The sequence below is a fragment of the Tenrec ecaudatus genome, chromosome 11, assembly GCF_050624435.1.
Source record: "Tenrec ecaudatus isolate mTenEca1 chromosome 11, mTenEca1.hap1, whole genome shotgun sequence".
NCBI classification, from domain to species: Eukaryota; Metazoa; Chordata; class Mammalia; order Afrosoricida; family Tenrecidae; genus Tenrec; species Tenrec ecaudatus.
The window spans coordinates 111,140,327-111,160,328 of NC_134540.1; the positions used below are offsets into that span (position 1 = coordinate 111,140,327).

At 41.9% G+C, this 20,002-nt stretch overlaps 1 protein-coding gene across 2 annotated transcripts in view; it reads right to left on the minus strand.

The window, feature by feature from the left end:
• The window catches only part of OBI1 (ORC ubiquitin ligase 1), a 64,110-nt gene extending 50,192 nt beyond the window's left edge, over positions 1-13,918 (minus strand). The window contains exons 1-2 of one of the 2 annotated variants that reach the window (XM_075563493.1): positions 13,811-13,918; positions 3,764-3,899 (exon numbers count right to left, since the gene is read on the minus strand). In XM_075563493.1, coding sequence (XP_075419608.1) covers positions 3,764-3,899; positions 13,811-13,882 — 208 coding nt within the window. In that variant the 5' untranslated portion in view covers positions 13,883-13,918. Of the gene's footprint in view, positions 1-3,763; positions 3,900-13,810 lie in introns of those variants that run through there. The other variant, XM_075563494.1, reaches the window with a different exon arrangement.
• Positions 13,919-20,002: the final 6,084 nt, after the last annotated feature.

Sequence of the window (20,002 nt, forward strand, 5' to 3'; positions counted from 1 at the left end):
CTCTCCCCTACAATCTAGCCTACATGTCACTATGGCTGTTAGGTGCTATAATGTCAGTTCTGACTCAGATCAACCCTGTGTACAACACTGCCCTGTCTGGTGCCACCCTAAAAGACACTCGGACACTGAGTGTTAAGACACTCGGACACTGAATCCTGGATTTTCAAGATGCACGGCATTCCCCAGAGGCTGCATCGGTGAGATGCCACGTGGGAACTCTACTGGCTAAAGTGGAATGTACCTCAGACATACTTGGAACCTGAGGACTTACCGTATATACTCGAATATAAGCCAACCCGACTATCCACTGAGGCACCTAATTTTACCACAAAGACTGCATTAAAAAATGTGCTAAAAAAACCTGGTTTATACACCAGTATATATGGAAAGTCAGAAAATACATGGTCTAAGAGAAGAGAGCTGTACCAAGAGTGGTGCACTGTTGGTTGGCAGAAAAACTAGGTCTTGCTCCATCAACACCCTATATGCCGGGGGGGGGGGGGTCATCCTCTTGAAGTTGTGTTATTAGGAGTCCAGGAAGGAAAAGTATGTTGAGAGACTTATTATGGAAGCAATTATACTATTCTGTTTGACATGATTGATTATAGAATGACATGACATATGGGGGAGGGTGGGCTGGGGACAGTACCCAAAAGCACCCAGAGTTTTTTTCAAAGTTATGTATTTAATTTTTTTATATATATATAAAACCACCCAATCACCTTCTAAGTTCTCTCCCTTACATTTGTCAAATCTGCAATTCCATTCTTGGAAACATTTTCAAATGTATCTGTTGGATGGCTAACAGCACCTTCCTCTTTTTTTAGTCTTTTTTTCACCTCCTCTACATCATCAAATCGTTATCCTTTCATGTCCCTTTGCATTCAAGGGAACAAAAAGAAGTCACAAGTAGCAAGGTAAGGTGAGTCAGGTACACAGGGCAAGAGCCATGTTGTTAACAAAAACTGGCTCACTCAGATGGCTGCATGAGCAGGTGCATTGTCTTGGTGCCAAAACCAGACCCCCATCGTCTGCCACAAATCAGGCCTTTTTAGTCAGCGGTTCTCAACCTGTGGGTCGTAACCCCTTTTGGGGGGGGGTCAATGAAAATAATTTTATGGTTGGGGGTCACCAAAACATAAGGAACTGTATTAAAGGGTCATGGCATTAGGAAGGTTGAGATCCACTGCTTTAAATAGAAAGCTTGATCAACAGTCAGACCTAGTAGAACGAATTCCAAATGCACTATAAGTTGACATTTTCTGACAGACATTCAGAATGAGGTTTGTCATCAATCAACATCCCACCTTTTTTTAAACAAAATAAAAACAACCACTCGTATACTTGAGTTTTTCCCACAGCACTGTCCCTGTAAGCTGCATTCAACATCACATTAATTTCTGCGGCATTTTTCCTGAGCATGAAACAAAATTTCACAGCCGCATGCTATTCTCTTAAATCGGCTATCACACACACAAAAAGGAGGTTTGAGTGAAACTGCTTTCACAAAAAAATTCACCGTGACCAGACAGAACCTTTCTTGGCAATGCCACTGGGTGCACTAACTCAGAGCGAGTTGCTCAATGCTCAACTTAGCAGGAAGAAAAGCGGAAATTTTGGGGGGGAGGGGTAACCCCTCATACATATTAACTCCCAAGTTACAGCAAATTGAAAACAACAAAAAAGCATAGATCCAGGAATGGGTTTGGGACTCACACTAAATCTTAGCTCCAACTTAAGAAAATTAAGTTGTTACATCACGTCTCTGCTCCATACTCATCCTCAGGAAGGGAACACAGAAGATATAGATGCATAGCAAAATGTGGCTAAGAATATGATGGCGCCCGGCTATCAGATAAAATAGCGTCTGGGATCTTAAAGGCTGCTCTCCAAACAAGAAGCCATCTAAGGCAAATGTCAACTAAGACCACATGGAAGAAGCACATCATCATCAATCACTGAAGGACTGGAATCCAGATTCATTTGTGGAACTACATAGAAAGTAAGTCTCCAGAGAACTCCCCTTATCTTTAATTGAGGGATGGGAGGAAAGTTGTCACTAAACAGTGTTTGGGAGAGAGGAGCATAGAAGATCAAAGGTATGAATCTGACCTGAGCATTCGGTTAAATCTTTGCCAGTAGATTCCCCCTATGATGCAGATTGGACCTGATCTGGTTTCCAAAATTTTCTGTACTTTTGGTTTGTACTGTTTGTTTGTTTTTTTTCATTCATATTAGAGTGTATCTCAGAGGTATTACACATCAATGGTGGTCATTACCCTACTGAAGCTGTTTTACATACTTTTCCATTTTTCAGTATATGAAACCCAGAATTGATGAACTTATAGGGAAAGCAAGTAGAATAGAGAGTTTGGGGGCACAGGGAGACAGTGGTGGTGGGAGGCTAAAAGGGAGAAAATGTCAAGAAGTTCATGTAGAAAAAAATGGTTGGAAACTGATGTGGTAGCAATTGTACGATTCTACTTGATGTGATTGAAATATAGACCTATGTTGTCTACATTAAATCCCAACTAATTAAAAAACAAATCTGTTCTTATATTTAAGCCCACTGTTGTAGCCACTAGGTCAATCCATCTCACCAAAAGCCTTTGTCCTTTCTGCTGCCCCTCTGCTTTATCAAGTATGATGTTCTTCTCCAGAGACTGGTCTCTCCTGACAACACGTACAAAGTAAATGAGAAGTCTCACAATCATTGCCTCTAAGGAACATTCTGGCTGTACTTCCTCTACAACAGATTTATTTGTTCTTTTGGCAGTCAAAATTCTTCAACAGCACCATAATCCAGCAATCATGGTTTGCAGCTTTCACAACTGGACCAACAGGTAACATTGTGAAGAGAGAAAGGTTTGAAGTTGTAGAGGATTTTACCTTGCTCTTGGAAGCAGCAGTCCAGAGATAAGTAACACATTGCATTGCGTCAATTTACTACACAAGACCTCTTTAAAATGTTAAAAAGCAAGGATGTTACTTTGTTTACTAAGGTGCACCAAGCCATAGTATTTTCCATCATCTTATATGTAAATGAAAGTTGAACACTGAATAAGGAAAGCAAAAAAAAATCTTGATGCATTTGAATTTTAAATTATATGTCACTATTGGAGTAATACCCCTAAAGCATATTTTGGATCGTTCTCCTCTCTTGCTCAAAACTATCATATCAGACTCACCTTGTTCCCACCTAAAGGGCAAGTCCTTCAGTTAGTCAGTTACTCACAGTTCTCTGCACTGATGTTTCATTTTACCTTTTCAGTCTCATTTCAGTAGTCAGATCTAAACCAGGCTGCCCACTTCCAAAAATGGGCCCTGGGTTTCCTACTTCTAAGCCTCAGTCCATACAATTTCTTCTGCATAAAATGCTCTCTCTCTAATCATTATCAGTTGGAAGCTTTTAACTTAAAGGACACCTACTTTATAAAGGCTTTCTCAAGAGTTCCTATGTGAACTTCCTGGCCTGAACTCCCAGGCCTGTTTTATTGGCCCTTAGAATCCTTTAACCCTTTCAAATTGGTACACATACACAGTTGCTCCCAGAATGGAAACTATCAAGCTTTAATGTTGATTTCTCTTAGTACCTTTCATAATACATAGCATCTATCAGTTGCTCCACTTGCTCGATACTTCTTATGCAAATTACCAATCCTGATAACCACTGAAAACTGTCTATTTAGATCTTCCGTAAGATATACATTATTTGGAAATTGTTTCAAGTCTGTTTCTGCATGTATATGAAATAGACCCTTACCGATAATCTCTTTGCAAGGATTTTCAGGAGTGATGGGGACTCTGCAAGCTGGGCACTGGCTATTATTCTTCAACCACAAATCAATACAAATTGAACAAAATACATGGTTGTTGATGCATATGACAGGCTGGCGTACCTTGAAAAAAGAAACATTACTTTTAGTACAGGGCAAAAGTCATGGCTAGAAACCCAATAAAAGTATAGAGCAAACATGCTGCTTCTTTGGAGTACAGCAGAGTAGGTCATTCCGAAGAGAATATAAAAAGTGCCTTGGATTTATAAAAGCACCGCCTCTTATAAGACACCATATTGCTTATACATAGGATACCAGCTGAGGTAGTAGCCACTAGGGTCTGAAATTCTTTTCTAGTCACAATCATAGGCATGGGAGGGAAAACCAACAACAAAAAAACTTTGTTCCCCTAAGTTTGGGATGATTCTTCTCAATTTCTTCAAGATATTCTACTTTAGAAATATGAACTATCAGGCTTAGTTCATTTCAAAACCCTTCTTATGCAATTACCCATCTGATGTCTGAAGCCTCAATTCATTCTATTATAAAAGAGTAACCAACTATTTAACATTGACGTCTTACTAGAAATTTCCTCAAACCAGAGAAGTATGACTAACCCACCCCCAAAGGCATGAGCCATTAACTTAATCATCTAAGCACCAAACAAATACCAAGTACACAAATCCCCAAGTATAAATACTATCATCCAGAATTTTGCATTTTGCAAGGGCTTACACATATACAATTCTTTCTTTCTCCCCTTTCCGGTAACAAATTCTGTAACATAAACAAGTATGTATCTATTTTACAAATAAAGAAACCGCGGTATGAAGAAAGTAGGCAGCTGCTCAGGATGAAGAGGATGTTTCCACTTTGTATAGTCATTTTTTCAGGAGGCAAACAGAACTGACATGTTGTTTTGGCTTTCTTCTTAACACTCAATCACAGTACTTGATTCTACCTCTTTGTTCAAGTACGCATTGACTTCTTTATTAGAATGGAAGCTTCAGGACAGCAAGAGTTTCTTCCATTCATTCTTAAGACCCTGCCGTCTACAAGAGATTGGTAAATCCTAGTCAATAAAAGTGTGTTGAACTAACTAATTACTATTAAGGCTTAGGAGCTCTGGCGGTGTAGTGGTTACCAGTTGAGCTGCTAAATACAAGTAAGCAGTTCAAAACCACCAGCCGCTCCCCAGGAGACCCACAAGGCTTGCTACTCCTGTAAAGAGTTAAGTCTCGGAAACCCACAAGAGCAGCGCTATCTGTCCTTTGGGTTCACTATGAGCGAGAACCGACTCGATGGCAGTGAGCTTGTTTTGTTTTTATTAAGACAGTATCTAACATTCAGTTAGTTGGGGAACTTATCTCTTCACACAAGCTGAGGGATAATAAAAGCATAGAAAAGCTTGTTTACACTTGATTTACAATGGTACTTCCACTGCAAACAGTGGACAGTGTAAAATATGAAAATAATAATTTTTAAATTATCAAGGGTTCTGTAGGGTGGGGTGGTGGGGGAAGGAAGGGAGAAAAAGAGCAGAAAAATGTTGTGGATATGATGATGGCAACATACGTACAAATGTGCTTGATACAAATGATGTATGGATTGTTATAAGAGCTGTAAGAGTTTCCAATAAAAATTCACTCCATTGAATTGATTCCGACTCATAGTGACCCTATAGGACAAGGCAGAACCGCCCCTGTAGGGTTTTCAAGACTCTTTTTTTTTTTTTTGACTCTTGACTCTTTAAGGGAGTAGAAAGCCTCATCTTTCTCCTGTGGACCAGCTGGTGGACTTAAACTGCCGACTTTGTGGTTAGCAGCCCAACGAGTTCACCCGCTATGCCACCAGGGCTCCTAAACACTTGAGTCATTTTTATTATTTTCCCTGATTACCATAAACTACTTTCCTGAGAGAAAAGCTTGCCTGTTGGTGCTGGTGCCTCAGAATATCATGGTTATGCATTCATTTAAATGGGGTTCCTGTCCTCAAAGAAATCATGGAATGGTAGGTATTCACTTGAGTCTCACTGCAAAGTCCTTGTCCAAACATTTTGGTGCTCCCTAGATTATAAAGACAAATATAAGAAAATTAAATAAAGAAGATAATCCAGAATAAATGTGGACTTCCTCTTCCTAGAGAAAATGTTTTGTAAAGTAACTTTAGTTTATTATATTCAACTGGTTTGATAGGATTGATAAAACAAAAACAAAAACTAAGACCAGGAAGCATAACTGCTCAAATTTTACTTCCAAATTGTTCCTACCAGTTCCAAGGACTGAAAGTTCATCTCTGAGGTATTCCTGGTTAAGTCTCAAGTGATCAAGACAACTTGCCTGAAATTTCTTTGCAGGTTCTGTTTTTTCTTAAAAAGTCATAAGCTAAGTGTCTGTGGCAGGACACCAGAACCTTGTCTTGAGATTGGAATCTCACTTCTGGCCAGCTGATGCACCTGGCTCATAAGCTGGCTTAGTAGAGAAGACAAGACTGCTGGATGAGACTCGGCCAAGGGCTCACTTGTGGCTCCTGCAGTAGGAGCTGCCTGGGCAGGGCCTTGTGCACACCTGTTCAAATAATGTCCAAATCACATAGTGTATTATCTCACAGAACATATTGTTGATGTAAAGCAATGAAAACCTGTAGGCTCACGTGTATTACTTCAATTTTTTAAGTCATAAAGCTTTTTATGAGCAAACAAAAGCAAATTAAGCACCAAGAAGATAATGCTGTTATCTGTTCTTGGGTTTTCCTCCTACAAATACACATACTTGTCTTAAAAGCACATATACCTCCCAGTGCAGATGCTCAGAGAAAGCATGAAGAATCATATCCTTGGACTGGCATCTACTTTTAGAGCAGTGATTAATTTTTAAAGTTATTAACTCATTTGAAACTGACTGAGAGTCAATACTCATGATATAAAACTGCACATGGTATTTAAAGGGAGTATTCTTCCACAGGCTTTGCCCATTAGAAGCCAATTTAAATGCCATGTAGATTTCCTATGCAGTTGCTTCCACATAAAGGTTAAAGTATTTTCTCAATTTAAAAAGGGTTTTGAGTAGCTCAGCGATTGGTGGTACCACTTGCTAACATGGGAAGGGCAGGTGAGAAACAGGTTTCACAAATGGTGGAAAGAAATCAAGAACTCTACTCTTGCAATGTTAACTTTGTGATGCCAATTTTATTTTCCCAGAGAAAGCTAGCAAGGCAGAGTCTGAGCATCACTGGCATAAGAGAATGGCATTTACAGCTGTGAGATCCGTAGAGGAAGAAAAGGTGGAGAAGAGAAGGTATTCCGGGACCAAGGTCTAGGACTTTGCAGTACAGTGGAATCAAGCAGAGGAAGAGAAGAACCAGTAAATGAAACTGAAGAGGAGGGAGCCTATCCTGTAGAACAGAAAAACACAACACCAAAACCAAGAGAAGAACTTCTTCAAGAGGGAGACAGTAACCAAATATGTCATATAGTGATCAAGGACTGGATTCGGAGAGGGTAGAGAAGTGAGCTTGGCATCTGATTGCATGGAGTCCGATTGCATCACTATGGAATTTTACTGTAGTCTCTGTGCTCTTCCACTGAAAGGGATGGTTTTAGTGGCATTCTAGCAATGGAAACAAACTCATTAGAGGCGGAGCATCAATAGGAGTTGAAGAGACAGGCAGAGAACCCTGACAATTCTTTCATGTTTTACTGCAAAAGGACAGCACTAAAAAGAAAATGAGAGCAGGGTTAAGAATGCAGATGGAAATAATACCCTAAGTACCCTAAGAAGGGAGTTCATGACGATGGGAGGAAGAAGCAGGTAAGCGCCATACAAGGAGCGCTGGTTGCACAGTGGGTTAAGCAGTCAGCAACTAACGGAAAGTTGGCAGTTAGAAACCACCAGCCATTCTACAGGAGAACGATGAGATCGTCTGCTTCTGTACAGATGTACCACCTCAGAAATCCTGTTGAGCACTTCTACTGTCCTACATCATCACTCAATGGTACTGGGCTTAATAGCTGCACACAACAAAGTCCCTACGTGAATAAGGCAATGGGATCCAGAGCATAAGGTTCTATCTTAGACAGAAGTGAGGACTTGTGATGGGAAGGCTCAGAGCGTGTGAGGAGAAATGCAGAAGCTAGAGAACATGTCGATGAAGAACTGTATGTTCTAGTTGTTATATTCTGCCATTAAATATGAAGTTATATTCTGCCATTAAAATATGAAGTTAGTTTACCTAATGGCTGCAAGTAGAAAGGGGTGCTGGATGTAGATTTGAGAAAACAAGAATAAAGAAATTATTTTGGAAAGTTCATGGAAAAACAGAACGAAAAGACAGTGGGATTAGCCCAGCTGTTTGAAGCGCTCTGAGACTGCAGGATTACTGTGCATTACGGGGTTCCTATTTGAGGTCTGTGGTTTCAATTTAAAATAAGAACAATCAACCCGAGTGTATTTTTTTTCCTTGGCAATATTTAGCTGGTCAGATTCTGACAGGAAATAGATGAGTAGCTGGTTTTAACAGAGTTGGGGTTCTGCCAAGGGAGAGAGGGAGACAAAGGGAGGATAAAAATGACTGTGGCCAATAGGTGAAATGAGGACACACCTGGTAACAAGGGGAGCAAAAAGTGACAGTCTGGAGGAGGTTGAAGGAATGCTGGAGAATAAGTATGGCGGAGGTACAATCAGAACCGAAGATGCTGAGGGTCGAGATAGTGGAAGCAGCACAACTGCTTTCTCAATCGCTTTGTCCTTGGACCATCTTGCCTTTACAGGCTTCTATTTTCCCCAGACTGATGTGTCATATGGCTTTACCATCTGTTTGTGTGACAACTTGCTAATTTTCCTTTTTAACCAGAACTCAGAAAGCATCAGAATCTTCAACAGACAAACCGGGATCAATATCAGCACTTCAGTTTGACATTGGGTAAGCCATTGAGTTACTTTGTCCATCAAGTTCCTCATTAGAGAATTGAGCTTTAATATAACATACCCTTTTCATTTAGGCAGTAAGATTAAAAATAAAGAGCACAGCATTTCTATATAGCAATTTGTTTGCGGGGGGAGTAGCAACATTACTCTCTCTATATGGGGAAATGCTCAGACCAAACTCACTCTTCGCGACCTGTCCGCTTCTCCTTTTGAGTGGACCTCTCATCGAAATGAATGTCACCACTAGAACAGCTGAGTGTTACACTGGAGCATTCAGAACTGTGCCGGAAGCATCCTTCTTATCATCACCACTTCATTTGTCACTAAATCTTGTTATCTTGTATCAAGTCTAAGAGCAAAACAACTCACAGCCATGAGTGTCCTATAATGAAAAATACAAACTATACTTCCTAAAACAAGTTTTCTTACAGTCCACAAGACAAAAATGCAAAGAACCTGTTGTGTGCTGTCGCAGCCCCATTAAGGTTTCCCTGGCAAGAATTTTTACGGGAGCAGGCTGACAAGTCTTTTGTCTAGACAGCAGCTTTTGGGTTTGAACTGCTGCACTTTGGGTTAGCGGCCAAGCACTTAACCACTGTGCCACCAGAGCACCTGACAGAGATTCTAACACTTCTTTAATTCACATTCATTTATATTCCTCTACAACGGAATTCCCACATAAAACCTCCATTAAAAATATAAATAAAACATTTCCAAGACAAAACAGTGGTCATAAATTTAAAACACATTATTGTAATACTTTCCTGCAAATGACTGCCACCAAACTTTAATAGCTGGAAAAGTGGGGGAAACAGAAAACTTTTCTCCATGTAGCTTTTATTTAAAAAATAAATAAAATTACTTGTGAGAATTACTTGCAAGGCTTTTTTAAACTCCATTCTTATGGACAGAGGCAATCAAAATTTCAGTGTAGTAAAAAGATGACTTGATGATCAGTAAGCAGCCACCAATAAGTATCAATTGATAAATGTTGTCACCTAGAATTGTCTTAGTTGCTTAAGGCTTTGTCTTTGGCCCTATCATTTGCAGTTTAAATCAGCAATAAGGGTGAAAAACACAGGAAAAAGTATTCCTAGTGGACAACAGTCCAGTCTTTTACTGGGAACTTCAAGAGCTGCACATCCCCATGTTATACGGAAGCTGATTTCACTTCTGGAAAACCTGTCTTCACACTAAATACTGTATCCTAATAATCTACAGCTACACAAAATTAAGTTCCTTATCAATGAAAAATACTTTGATTTATGATCAGGTCCATTTATTCCAATATTATTCTATAACACGAATATTCCAAACCCAATTTCAACTCTTTCAAATGTTTTCAAAATGCTCTAGTTTATTCATGTCCATTCTTAAAGTGTGATACTTAGTGTACTGTCAATCCAAAGTCTCCAACAATAGATTAATAACTTGTACTGGAATATGATAACAACAGTGTTACACAGCAATAAAAGCTTAGTGGCTGGCAATTCTCCTGAAAATCTTTCCATCTTTTTAGCAAACCATGGGTCAGATTTGGCTGTCACTCATGACAAAACACATGTTCACCCAATAAATGCATACATGTCATAACAATTTGGTCTCATTGCTTGGCTTCTAACTGAAGAGAAATACTTCTAGAATTGACTAGCAATAACTGTAAATGCCCCTTTAATAGTAATCTGGGCTAGATTATCCATACATCTTGGTTTGTGGCACTCGTGAAGGAGATGGGAGAAGGACAGGCAAGATGTCATATATAAATACTTCTGCAAGAGGGATTCCTAACTTCTTAGAATGCAGTGTATTCTCATTTGATTCTACCGTGGTAGAAATGCCGAGCCGCAGGTGTATAATGGGTTTCATGTTGGGCTGATAACGGCAAGGTCATCAGTTAAAAACAACAGCCACTCCAAGGGAGAAAGATGAGGCTTTCTACTCTCAGAAAGATGTACAGCCTACTGTCCTATAGATGTGCTATGAGGTGGAACTGACTTGATGGCAAGTGAGTTTTTTAAGTGGGAAACAGAGATAGCAAAGGAAAAAGAACTAAAGTTTCCAATTTTAAGACCTTACATTTAAGACAAGGTATTTACCACACACATACTTTGACTCACTCCCTTCTTTCCTCTCCATTCCACTGCACCTGACTTATCCATTTTCTCTCTTCAGATTTAAGGCCCATGTACTTAAATGCCTCCATTTCCCATGTCTCCTTCTAGGTAAGAAGCTTATTCTATCCCCTTGTCCCACCTCACACCTCTTAAACTCTTCAGGGTTAATGTTCCCAAATTCTGTTTGACAATCTAAAGAGAAGATGGTAACAATGGTGAGGTATAGGGAATTGGTGATAGTAGTGAGTGTCCAAGGGTAATTATCTGGAAGAGGGCTAAGCCAAAAGGACCTTCAAGCAGACTGTATAAGACCACAGAGATGCCCAGATATGTTGTGCAGAAGAAAGTTGAGAAGTGACACTGGAAGCATGGAGGGGACACATTAACCTGTTTACAAAAAAAAAAAATAAACAACCCCAAATTCACTGCCACTGAGTTGATACAGACTCACAACAACCCTATAGGAGAGGGTAAAACTACCCCTGTGAGTTTCCGAGACGGTTAACTCTTTATGGGAGTAAAAAGCCCCATCTTTTACCCCCTGGGCGGCTGCTGTTTCAAAATGCTGACCTTGCAATTAGCAGGCCAACTAGGAACCACTGCCACCAAAATGGAATTTCAGTGAGGGAATGATTAAATCAGATTTGTTTTATCCATACAGAAGCAGCAGCATTATGAAACCAGTTACAACCTCTGTATTGGGGCAGTTTCCAGTAAACCTTCATTTAGACATGCTCTAGATCATAAAACTAAGAAAAAGAATATTTACTAGAAAAGGGTTGTTTTCTCAGTTCGAGAACCTGGCTCAGTGTCCACTGGGGAAGTTAACAATGTTATGTGCCAGAGTTTCTCCTAAGTACTGCATGACCTCATTAATCGTCCTATAAGTCAGGAATCTCAATGTTCTCATTTTACCTAGAAAACTGAAGTTCAGAGCGTTGAGTAAGTGACACAAGGTTATTTAACTAGAAATAGTGGAGCCTAGATTGGAACCCATTAGAACCTTGAATGCAGGGCTCCAGTCCTCAGCCACTATACAGTTCTGCTCCCTTGGTTCTGGTGACACAGTTGCATAAGCATTGGGCCGCTAACCAAAAGTCAGGTGGTTCAAAGGGACCACTCCTCAGAGGATGATGAAGCTATTTGTTCCCAGAAAGATTCACAGCCTTGGAAACCTTATACACAGGTCTCTATGCATCAGAATCAACACCATGGCAGTATGTTGGTAGAACGACAACAAAAAATGCCGATTAGCAAATCTTTAATCATTTTACAATAATTGTGATTTTCATTTAAGAATAAAGCTAATCAAATCAGTAAAGACACCTAAATCATCTACGGATGAATGAACTCTCATGAGTCAGAAAGGGATCTACTGAAGGCCCAAATGAGAACTACAAAGGTTCCACCACCCCAGGCGATAAGCCTTATTTAAGAAGTGGAAGAAATCAGTTCTATCACACACCATTGGGGTGAGAAGAAAGTGAAATAATTAAATGCACGCAAGCATCTGTAAATCACCTTAATCTCTTAGGTCCTGTTTTTTGTTAAATACAAAAGTATAGGTTTGAAAAAAATCTAACAGGAAACCATATTCTCAACACAATTGCAAATGATAGTGTTAATTAATGGAAAATAGATCTGTGTGGAGTCCTGATGGTGTAGTGGGTTATGCATTGGGCTGTTAACCACAAGGTTAGCAGTTAAAAAACACCAGCTACTCCTGGGGAGAAGGATCAGGTTTTCTACTCCTGTAAAGGTGTACAGGCCCGGCAACCCACCGGGGAAGTTCTACTCTGTCCTGTAAGGTCAGTAGGAGTCAGAATTGACCTTGGGACAAAGGTAAATGATGCCCCAAAGAGATTTTCCTCATACTTTACAACTAGCTGTGGATGAAATTTACTCAGAATCCAAAACACACTTCTGAGATATCAAGTGTCAAGAGCCAAGTGCTGAGAACTGCAGCAAATAGAAACACCACCTTCCCTTTCCCCTAGCCATCCAAGCATATCGGTAAAGCAGCAAGTGCCCAGGCAGCCACGCCCTCCGAGAAGCCTTCCTTGATGTCTCCAGTCAGAATTGATCAGCCTACCCCCTGAATGTTCTCACAGCACATTTGCTGTGTTGCTGGCATTGCATTCCGACTGGAATCAGATTAGTATTTGCTTCTAAGCATTACTTCCTAGCTGTCTGAAACCACCCCAGACCCTGTAAAAGCTTAGTGGATGGGTCTCAAATATTTGCTCAGTGAAGTTTCTCTTTCTCAAGTCTAAGCCTCCTGCGTCTTCTCAGAGCCTGCAGCTGGATTACACACCTGGGAAAGATCACAGATCCGAGCTGAAACACCTGTCCCTTCTCATGCTAAACGCTCTTTAAGAAACCAAATGGAAGGAGGCGCGGATGGAAAGTGAGAAGTGAACGTTTGAAGAACATTCAATACTCCCGTTTCCAATTCAAAAGTACTTTCTCCCCGCTTTCTCCCAAACGCACTACAACGCCAGTGTGCTCTCGGTCCTGACCGGCTCTTGGGCTTAAAGCACAGCACCGGAACACTACTCAGGACTATTGTTTGCTTTTCACAATCTGAACCCACACCCTGAGCCAAAGCCATCTTCAAGGCCCGCTTCAAAGGGAGAGGCTCTTGCACTGTAGGCCCAAGAATAGGACCAGTCCAGCTGTGCCGGGAGCCGAGACCTCAGGGCGGGAGCCTCCTGGACAGGGTGCTTTGGGAGCACGTTTTTCGATTCGTTTGGGACCCGCATCCCAGGACTGGCGCCGGCCCGCACGAGGCCGCCTTCCCTCCCACCCCCAGGCCGCTGTCACGCACATCCTCGGGGCGCCTGGACGAGCCCGTCAATCACAGTGCACGCCGGCCGTCCCCGAGAAGGGGCCTCCCGAGGTCGGGGAGAAGCCGGGCGACCGCCTTCCACCGCCTCGGCGGCCCAAGCCCCTGCCCCGCCCGGCACGGCGCTGTGTCCCGCACATCAGCCATTACCTTCCCCAAACAAATGTGGCACGTGAGGGGCAGAGTGAGCGACAACGTGACGTTCTGCACAGTCTGAGCCATGGCAGCGTTCAGAAGCCCGCCAACACGGAAGCCCCGCCGACGCGCGCCCGGCGCGCTCGGAGCCACGTGAGGCCGACTACGGGAGCGCGGCGGGGCCACAGCGCGCCAGGGAGCCGGAACGAGAACGCGCTTTGCGCGCGCGCTCTCCGGGCAGGAGCTGCAAGGGGTCCTCCGCCTTCCTCCCGCCGCGTGCGTGACGACCCCCCAACCATCACAGGACTTTCTTTTTTTTCTGATATAAGTTTATTTTATTTCTAAAATAGGGAAGTCATTTACTCACGTTTCAAAAAAAATTATATGAGTGGGCATATATTGAGAAGTTAACTCCTCCCCTTAATTTTCTCCTCCCAGCTTCCTCCCTGGTCCCCACACACAGAGCCACCCTTTCTTTCTTTCTTTCTTTCTTTCTTTCTTTCTTTCTTTCTTTCTTTCTTTCTTTCTTTCTTTCTTTCTTTCTTTCTTTCTTTCTTTCTTCCTTCCTTCCTTCCTTCCTTCCTTCCTTCCTTCCTTCCTTCCTTCCTTTCTTTCTTTCTTTCTTTCTTTCTTATCTCTCTCTTTCTCTCTTCCTTCCTTCCTTCCTTCCTTCTTTCTAAAATCATTTTATTGGGGCTCATACAACTCTCATCACAATCCACACACACATAGCAAATGTGTACAGCACACTTACACATTCGTTGCCCCCATCATTTTCAAAACTTTCGCTTTCCGCTTGGGCTCCTGGAACCAGCTCATTTTCCTTCCCCCCCCCTCCCACTCCCCCATAACATGATTTTCGTTGCTCCTTCATCACTGTCATTTTGCTACTGTGATGAATGGGACGACCCCTGTAAAAGGGTCTTTGGACCCCAGAGGGGTCGCGACCCACAGGTTGAGAACCACTGCTAGACTCTAGCCACTGAGAAGAAAAGTGGTTTATCATAGCTTTTTGGGGCCAGGGGAGGGGTGAGAACGCTTAAAGGAAAAAGTAGTTGTGGAGGTAGGCAATGGACCCCCAAACAGTTTCAAGTCCCAGATCTGTCCCCGAAGCGGCACGGGAGAGACTACTGCCTAAATATTAAGGCCCGCACTCTGTAAACGCACGGAGTAACCAAGACGTGAGGGCGAAAGACGGTAGAATTCTCATTTACTTTTAGAAAACAACTGCCCACTTCTTATTCTCCTTTCTTTCATAAACGATGTAATGTACTTCAAAAGAGCACGGCTTAAAAAAATAGTCTATTTCCAAGACTTCTACGTACATTTAATCGCAGCTTTGCTTGAAGGTAGGTTTCCATGCTGATCCTTCTGTGCTTACGGGTGGGAGACTTACGGGTGGGAAACCACAAAAACAACAAGAAGCAGGTAAACACACACCTTCCAAACTCCCCGGGAACATTTTGTACAGTGCCTTCATCTTAGGTTGGGTGGCTGGACATGACTTGTATCACTAGGTTGTCAAACTTAAAAAGAAAACAGGCGGCGATATAAATTAGCATTTGGCACAGTGGTTAAAGATGGACTGTTAAGTACAAGGTTCGCAGTTCGAAACCACCGCTTCTGGAAAGAAAGATGAGGCTTTCTGCTCACAGAAAGATGTTTAGCCTGGGAAACCCGCAGGGGCAGTTCTACTGTGACCTGCAGGGTTAAGCACAGAGAAGGGACACTCGGGAGCCTGATGTCCTTTACAGAATCAGATGTCTGTGGGTTATGACCAATTAGACCAATTAGAAAAAGGAGCTCAAACCCCATGCAGGAAATCCTGGGGTGAAAGGTTTTCCCAAATTTGGGCATGCACAGTAGACCTACCTTTTGCTTTATTAACATACTAACTCACACACTCGTGGAGCCACGACAGAGCTGAGTAAAACTAGATAAGGGCCCCAAAGGGAGAAGGCACCCTAATCCTGAAAATCTCTTCCTATTTCTACATAATATTAACTATTCCTCCCCTTCATTAACATGTGTTGTTAAATTAAAATAAAAATCCTTGCTCTCTAATACCTGTTCTGCATACAGTGAGCAGTTTCTCGTTGTTTTGAACTTAGTTGTTACTTCGCATAAATGGTTGGGTGAACCTTTGCTATGTGCAGTCCCTCCTTGAGGTGCTCAAGTGCTGACCTTCAGAGCCTTCCAAAGAGTGTGGGGTGCTGGAACCAGTGATTAAAGAGCTCCGGGCTAAACCGAAAGGTCACTGGTTTGAATTTGCCAGCTGCAGCCTGTTTCTGTAAGCCTTAACTAAACCCAACCTACTGGCGCCCTGTTAGTTTCAATTCAGAGGGACCTGTAGGATACAGAACTGCTGTATAGGTTTCCCACGACTGTAAATGCTCTGTGGGAGCAGACAGGCAGTCTCATCTGTCTCCTATGAAATGGCAGGTGAGTCACAACAACCACCATTCAACTAGCTGCCGGTTGCTTAATCCATTGTGCCACCATGAGGCCTTGGCGACACTATGGCCCTACTTTCTCCTATAAGGTTGGAATCCATTCAATGACAATGTCCTCATTGGTAAAATAACTTTTTACAAAAAAACCAAACCAACCTGTGACAATCACAAGAAGACAATATTATATGAGACAAGACAGTGATCTCAGATACTATGACCACCTGATCACCCAAGAGAAATAGAAATAATAAGCAACATTAGAATCAATTTGTATTCACACACAGAAGCAAGATAAGGATGACAGAAAGGACTGACCAGCGCACAAAGCCAAAGGACCCCTGGCCTACCACCCTTGTCAGAATCTAAAGGCTCTTCTCTTTGATATCAGTTTCTTTTTTTCTGTCTCCTTTTAAAATATATTTTTTCACTTATAAGAGTGGTCTCATATGATATTTTCCTCCTTTGAATCTTCACTTCAATAGAACGGTGTCCAGGTCCATGTGTGTTTTATTGTTTCATCACTTTATTTTTAGGAATGCATCGTATTCCGCTGTGTGTATACACCAGGAATTTCGTTATCCATTCCTCAACTGACATTTAGGTTATTTCTATCTTCTTGCTACTCTGAAGAGTGTTGTTCTGGATAGGAGTGTACAAATGTCTGTTCAGGCTATCACTCTTACTTCTTTGGTCTTGTGCATTTGTCACTCCTTTATGAGGAAACTAATTATCAGGTACTTTAATTAAGAACCCTAGAGTAAAAAATTATAGAAGAACTCAGGAAAACACTACCAAAGCAATCTGACAAAATAAATTTTAAAATGGAGACCATTGAAAACTCAAAACAGAAGTACAGAAGATTAATACTAAGATATTAAAAGTAGACAGCACTTTGAAAAAGCAAGGCAGTAGAATGGAAGTACTGTGTCATATCAGGACAGTTGACTCCATCAGGTGGTGCAGGAAAGTGATAGGAATAAACAAAACAAAAACCATAAAAACACACCAACAAGACTGAGCTACCAATCACCTCCAGCCCGCCACCTTCCTTCCCCCAGCCCGCAAACATCCGACCTGGAATCAACAGCAGTTTTCTCTTTGAGGTCAACAGCACATGATTTTCAAGGGCCCTCCCTGGGTTTCAACAGAACTGCTACCTTGGTGGCACTGGAGTGAGAGTTGGTGACTCCTCTGGTCACCAGAGAAGGGAATTAAGGATGATTCCAATCTTACAGTCTTTTGTCATTCCATACGGTTCATCAAAACAATAAATAAATAGGGAGGGTGGGGGGGACAACAGAGAAACCCCCAACTTCAGCACCAGAACTGGCTTCTGTCTTTTCTTAACATCCCCTTCCTGAGGCTGGTTCTACCCCCCTGTGTCTTCTTAGCAAGCCAAAAGAAGCAAAGACAAAAGAAAACATAAGAAGTGTGGGGGCAGCCTGAAGAGTGAGGAAAACAGCTGCTCCTTCAGCCACAGAGCTGTTTTTGTCCCTGGATCCTGATGCTTTCTTGGAGCCTTCGCTGGAAGTGCACACAAGCTGGGGCCAAGCAGTAAGTTGCCTCTGCGTGTGGAAGTGTGAACATAGGGGCCAGTGTCCCCTATGGTCCTCATTGCTTCCTCAGAGACCTGGTGTGGTTCTGCCTCCCTTGCACTTGCCTCTCACGCTGTGTTGTGCTCCTGTCCAGTCTGCCCCACTTGTAGAATGCATACGCTGCCCAGGGTGGGATGGGGTGGAAGGGTGGCTATGGAAAGAGGGGTGCAGCTGTCACCTCCGCTACCAGAGCTCTTGGGTTTCAACTCTCAGTGGCCTCATATAGGGTTTCTGAGGATTTCCATAACTGTCAATTTTCAGTGAAGCAGATGGCTTCAACTTTCTCTTTTGGATCAGCTGGTGGCTTTGAACTGCCTATCCTGCCATTACCAGTTACTCTTACCCGGCAGCACCACAAGGACTGAGATCAATCTAAGTATACTACCATTGCTATAAAAGGACTATGAGATCATAAGATTAGGGTAACTATCAATTTATAAGTTTTGGTATGGAAATATATTCTCATTTCTCGAGTATATATCTAGGAGTAAGATTGCAGGGCTATAAGGCAATGCTATGTTTAACCACTGAAGGGGATGTTGGCCTGTTTTCCATCATGGCTGCACTGTTTGACATTGCCACTAGCAGTGTATAGTGTTCTCATGTTGCCGCAGTCTGATAAACACTAGTCATCATCTGATTTCTCCATTCTAGCCTCTCGTGTGTGTGTGAAATGAGCCCTGGTGACAGTGGCTGAATGACTGGCTGCTAAGCCAAATGCCACTGAAGCAAGCTCATCGACAGCTCCAACCCCTTATTGGCTCTGCTGGAATCAAGATCTGGGTAACTGCTCCTACCAAGAGCGGGTGCCAAGTTGACCACCTATCAATCAGTTCACAGCCTAATGGCATCTCTTTAGGGATGCAACCTTTTCGTAAAACATGCTGTGAAGAACTTCTCCATCTCTTGGGCCCTTCACTTTCCTGGTTGCCTATAATGTAGGTCAGGCTCTGAGGTAGATATCCATATGGCCTGTTGACTCTGCAAGCTTGTTGCCCTGCCGCTTTCCTGCCGACTTTGGATCCTTGTGATCCTGCAACCACCAGCCGGTGCTCTTTCAGCTTCCCACGTGGCCTTCCTGGTCCATCCTCTGGCTGCTGTGTGAGTCTGAGTGTGTCCAGTTAACATCTGATCCATAGACTTGAGGTGAACTGGGCAGGGCCATTTTGTTCATACAATACTTTCTTGATAGAAAATACTTTTCTTTTCATATATATATTTCACTAGTTTTGTTTCTTTAGAAAATGGTCTGACACCTATTATTTTTTTAGCTACAGCCTCATTTTATTATAAACCCAAATTATTTTATTTTAAACATTGTTTTTACTTATTTTAACTTCTAAGTGGAATATTGTAATGGTTTTCTTGGAAAATTATAAAATGATATAGTTTCATCTTTTAAAAGTTAAGCCATACAAGAAAATAAATAATAAATCAAAATAATAAGCAAACGTTTCATCCCATCTTCTCTCCTTACTCAAATGAATAATAACTATTCAAAACTATATTACTAAAAACATTTATATTCACATATAACCACATGCATTAGTGATATTGGTGGTAGTGGAGTTTATAGGTTGATCAGGACTCTAGGACCAGGTTGATTCCAGGCTAATTCCCCAGATTTTGCTTTTAGAAATCCAAGTGATTTAGTCAGAGGCTATGCTTTCTCTCTACTCTATGAAGGATATATTACATATATATTTGTATATATATAATTCAAATCTTGCTGCTGAATACTTTATTTGGCCAAAATCACTAAATGATACTGCCGTTTTTCTCATGGGAAACAAAGATGACACGTTGATTTGCATCTTAGTTGCTTCCTCACCGTCTCCCTCGCTTCATGGGCACACCGTCATCCCATGAGTTCTGTCAGATAGAGGAGTGAGAGAGGGCTAACGCCTCCTATGCCCTTAGACTCATAAAGGGGCTAGACTAAAACTGATCTTAGGAGTGGCTGTTCTGGTCTTTCCAGTCACAGATGAAGAAATGAAAGTCTGGAACAAATGCTACCATGATCAGAAGATACTGGTACAATTCAAGCTGACTCCTAGCTCTCACTTGATGGAGTCTCTCAGATTGTTGGCCCAATGCCTTGGTGTAAATGCAAGATTTATTCTGATTAATAACGTAGTTCAATAATAAAAAGTCAGTCA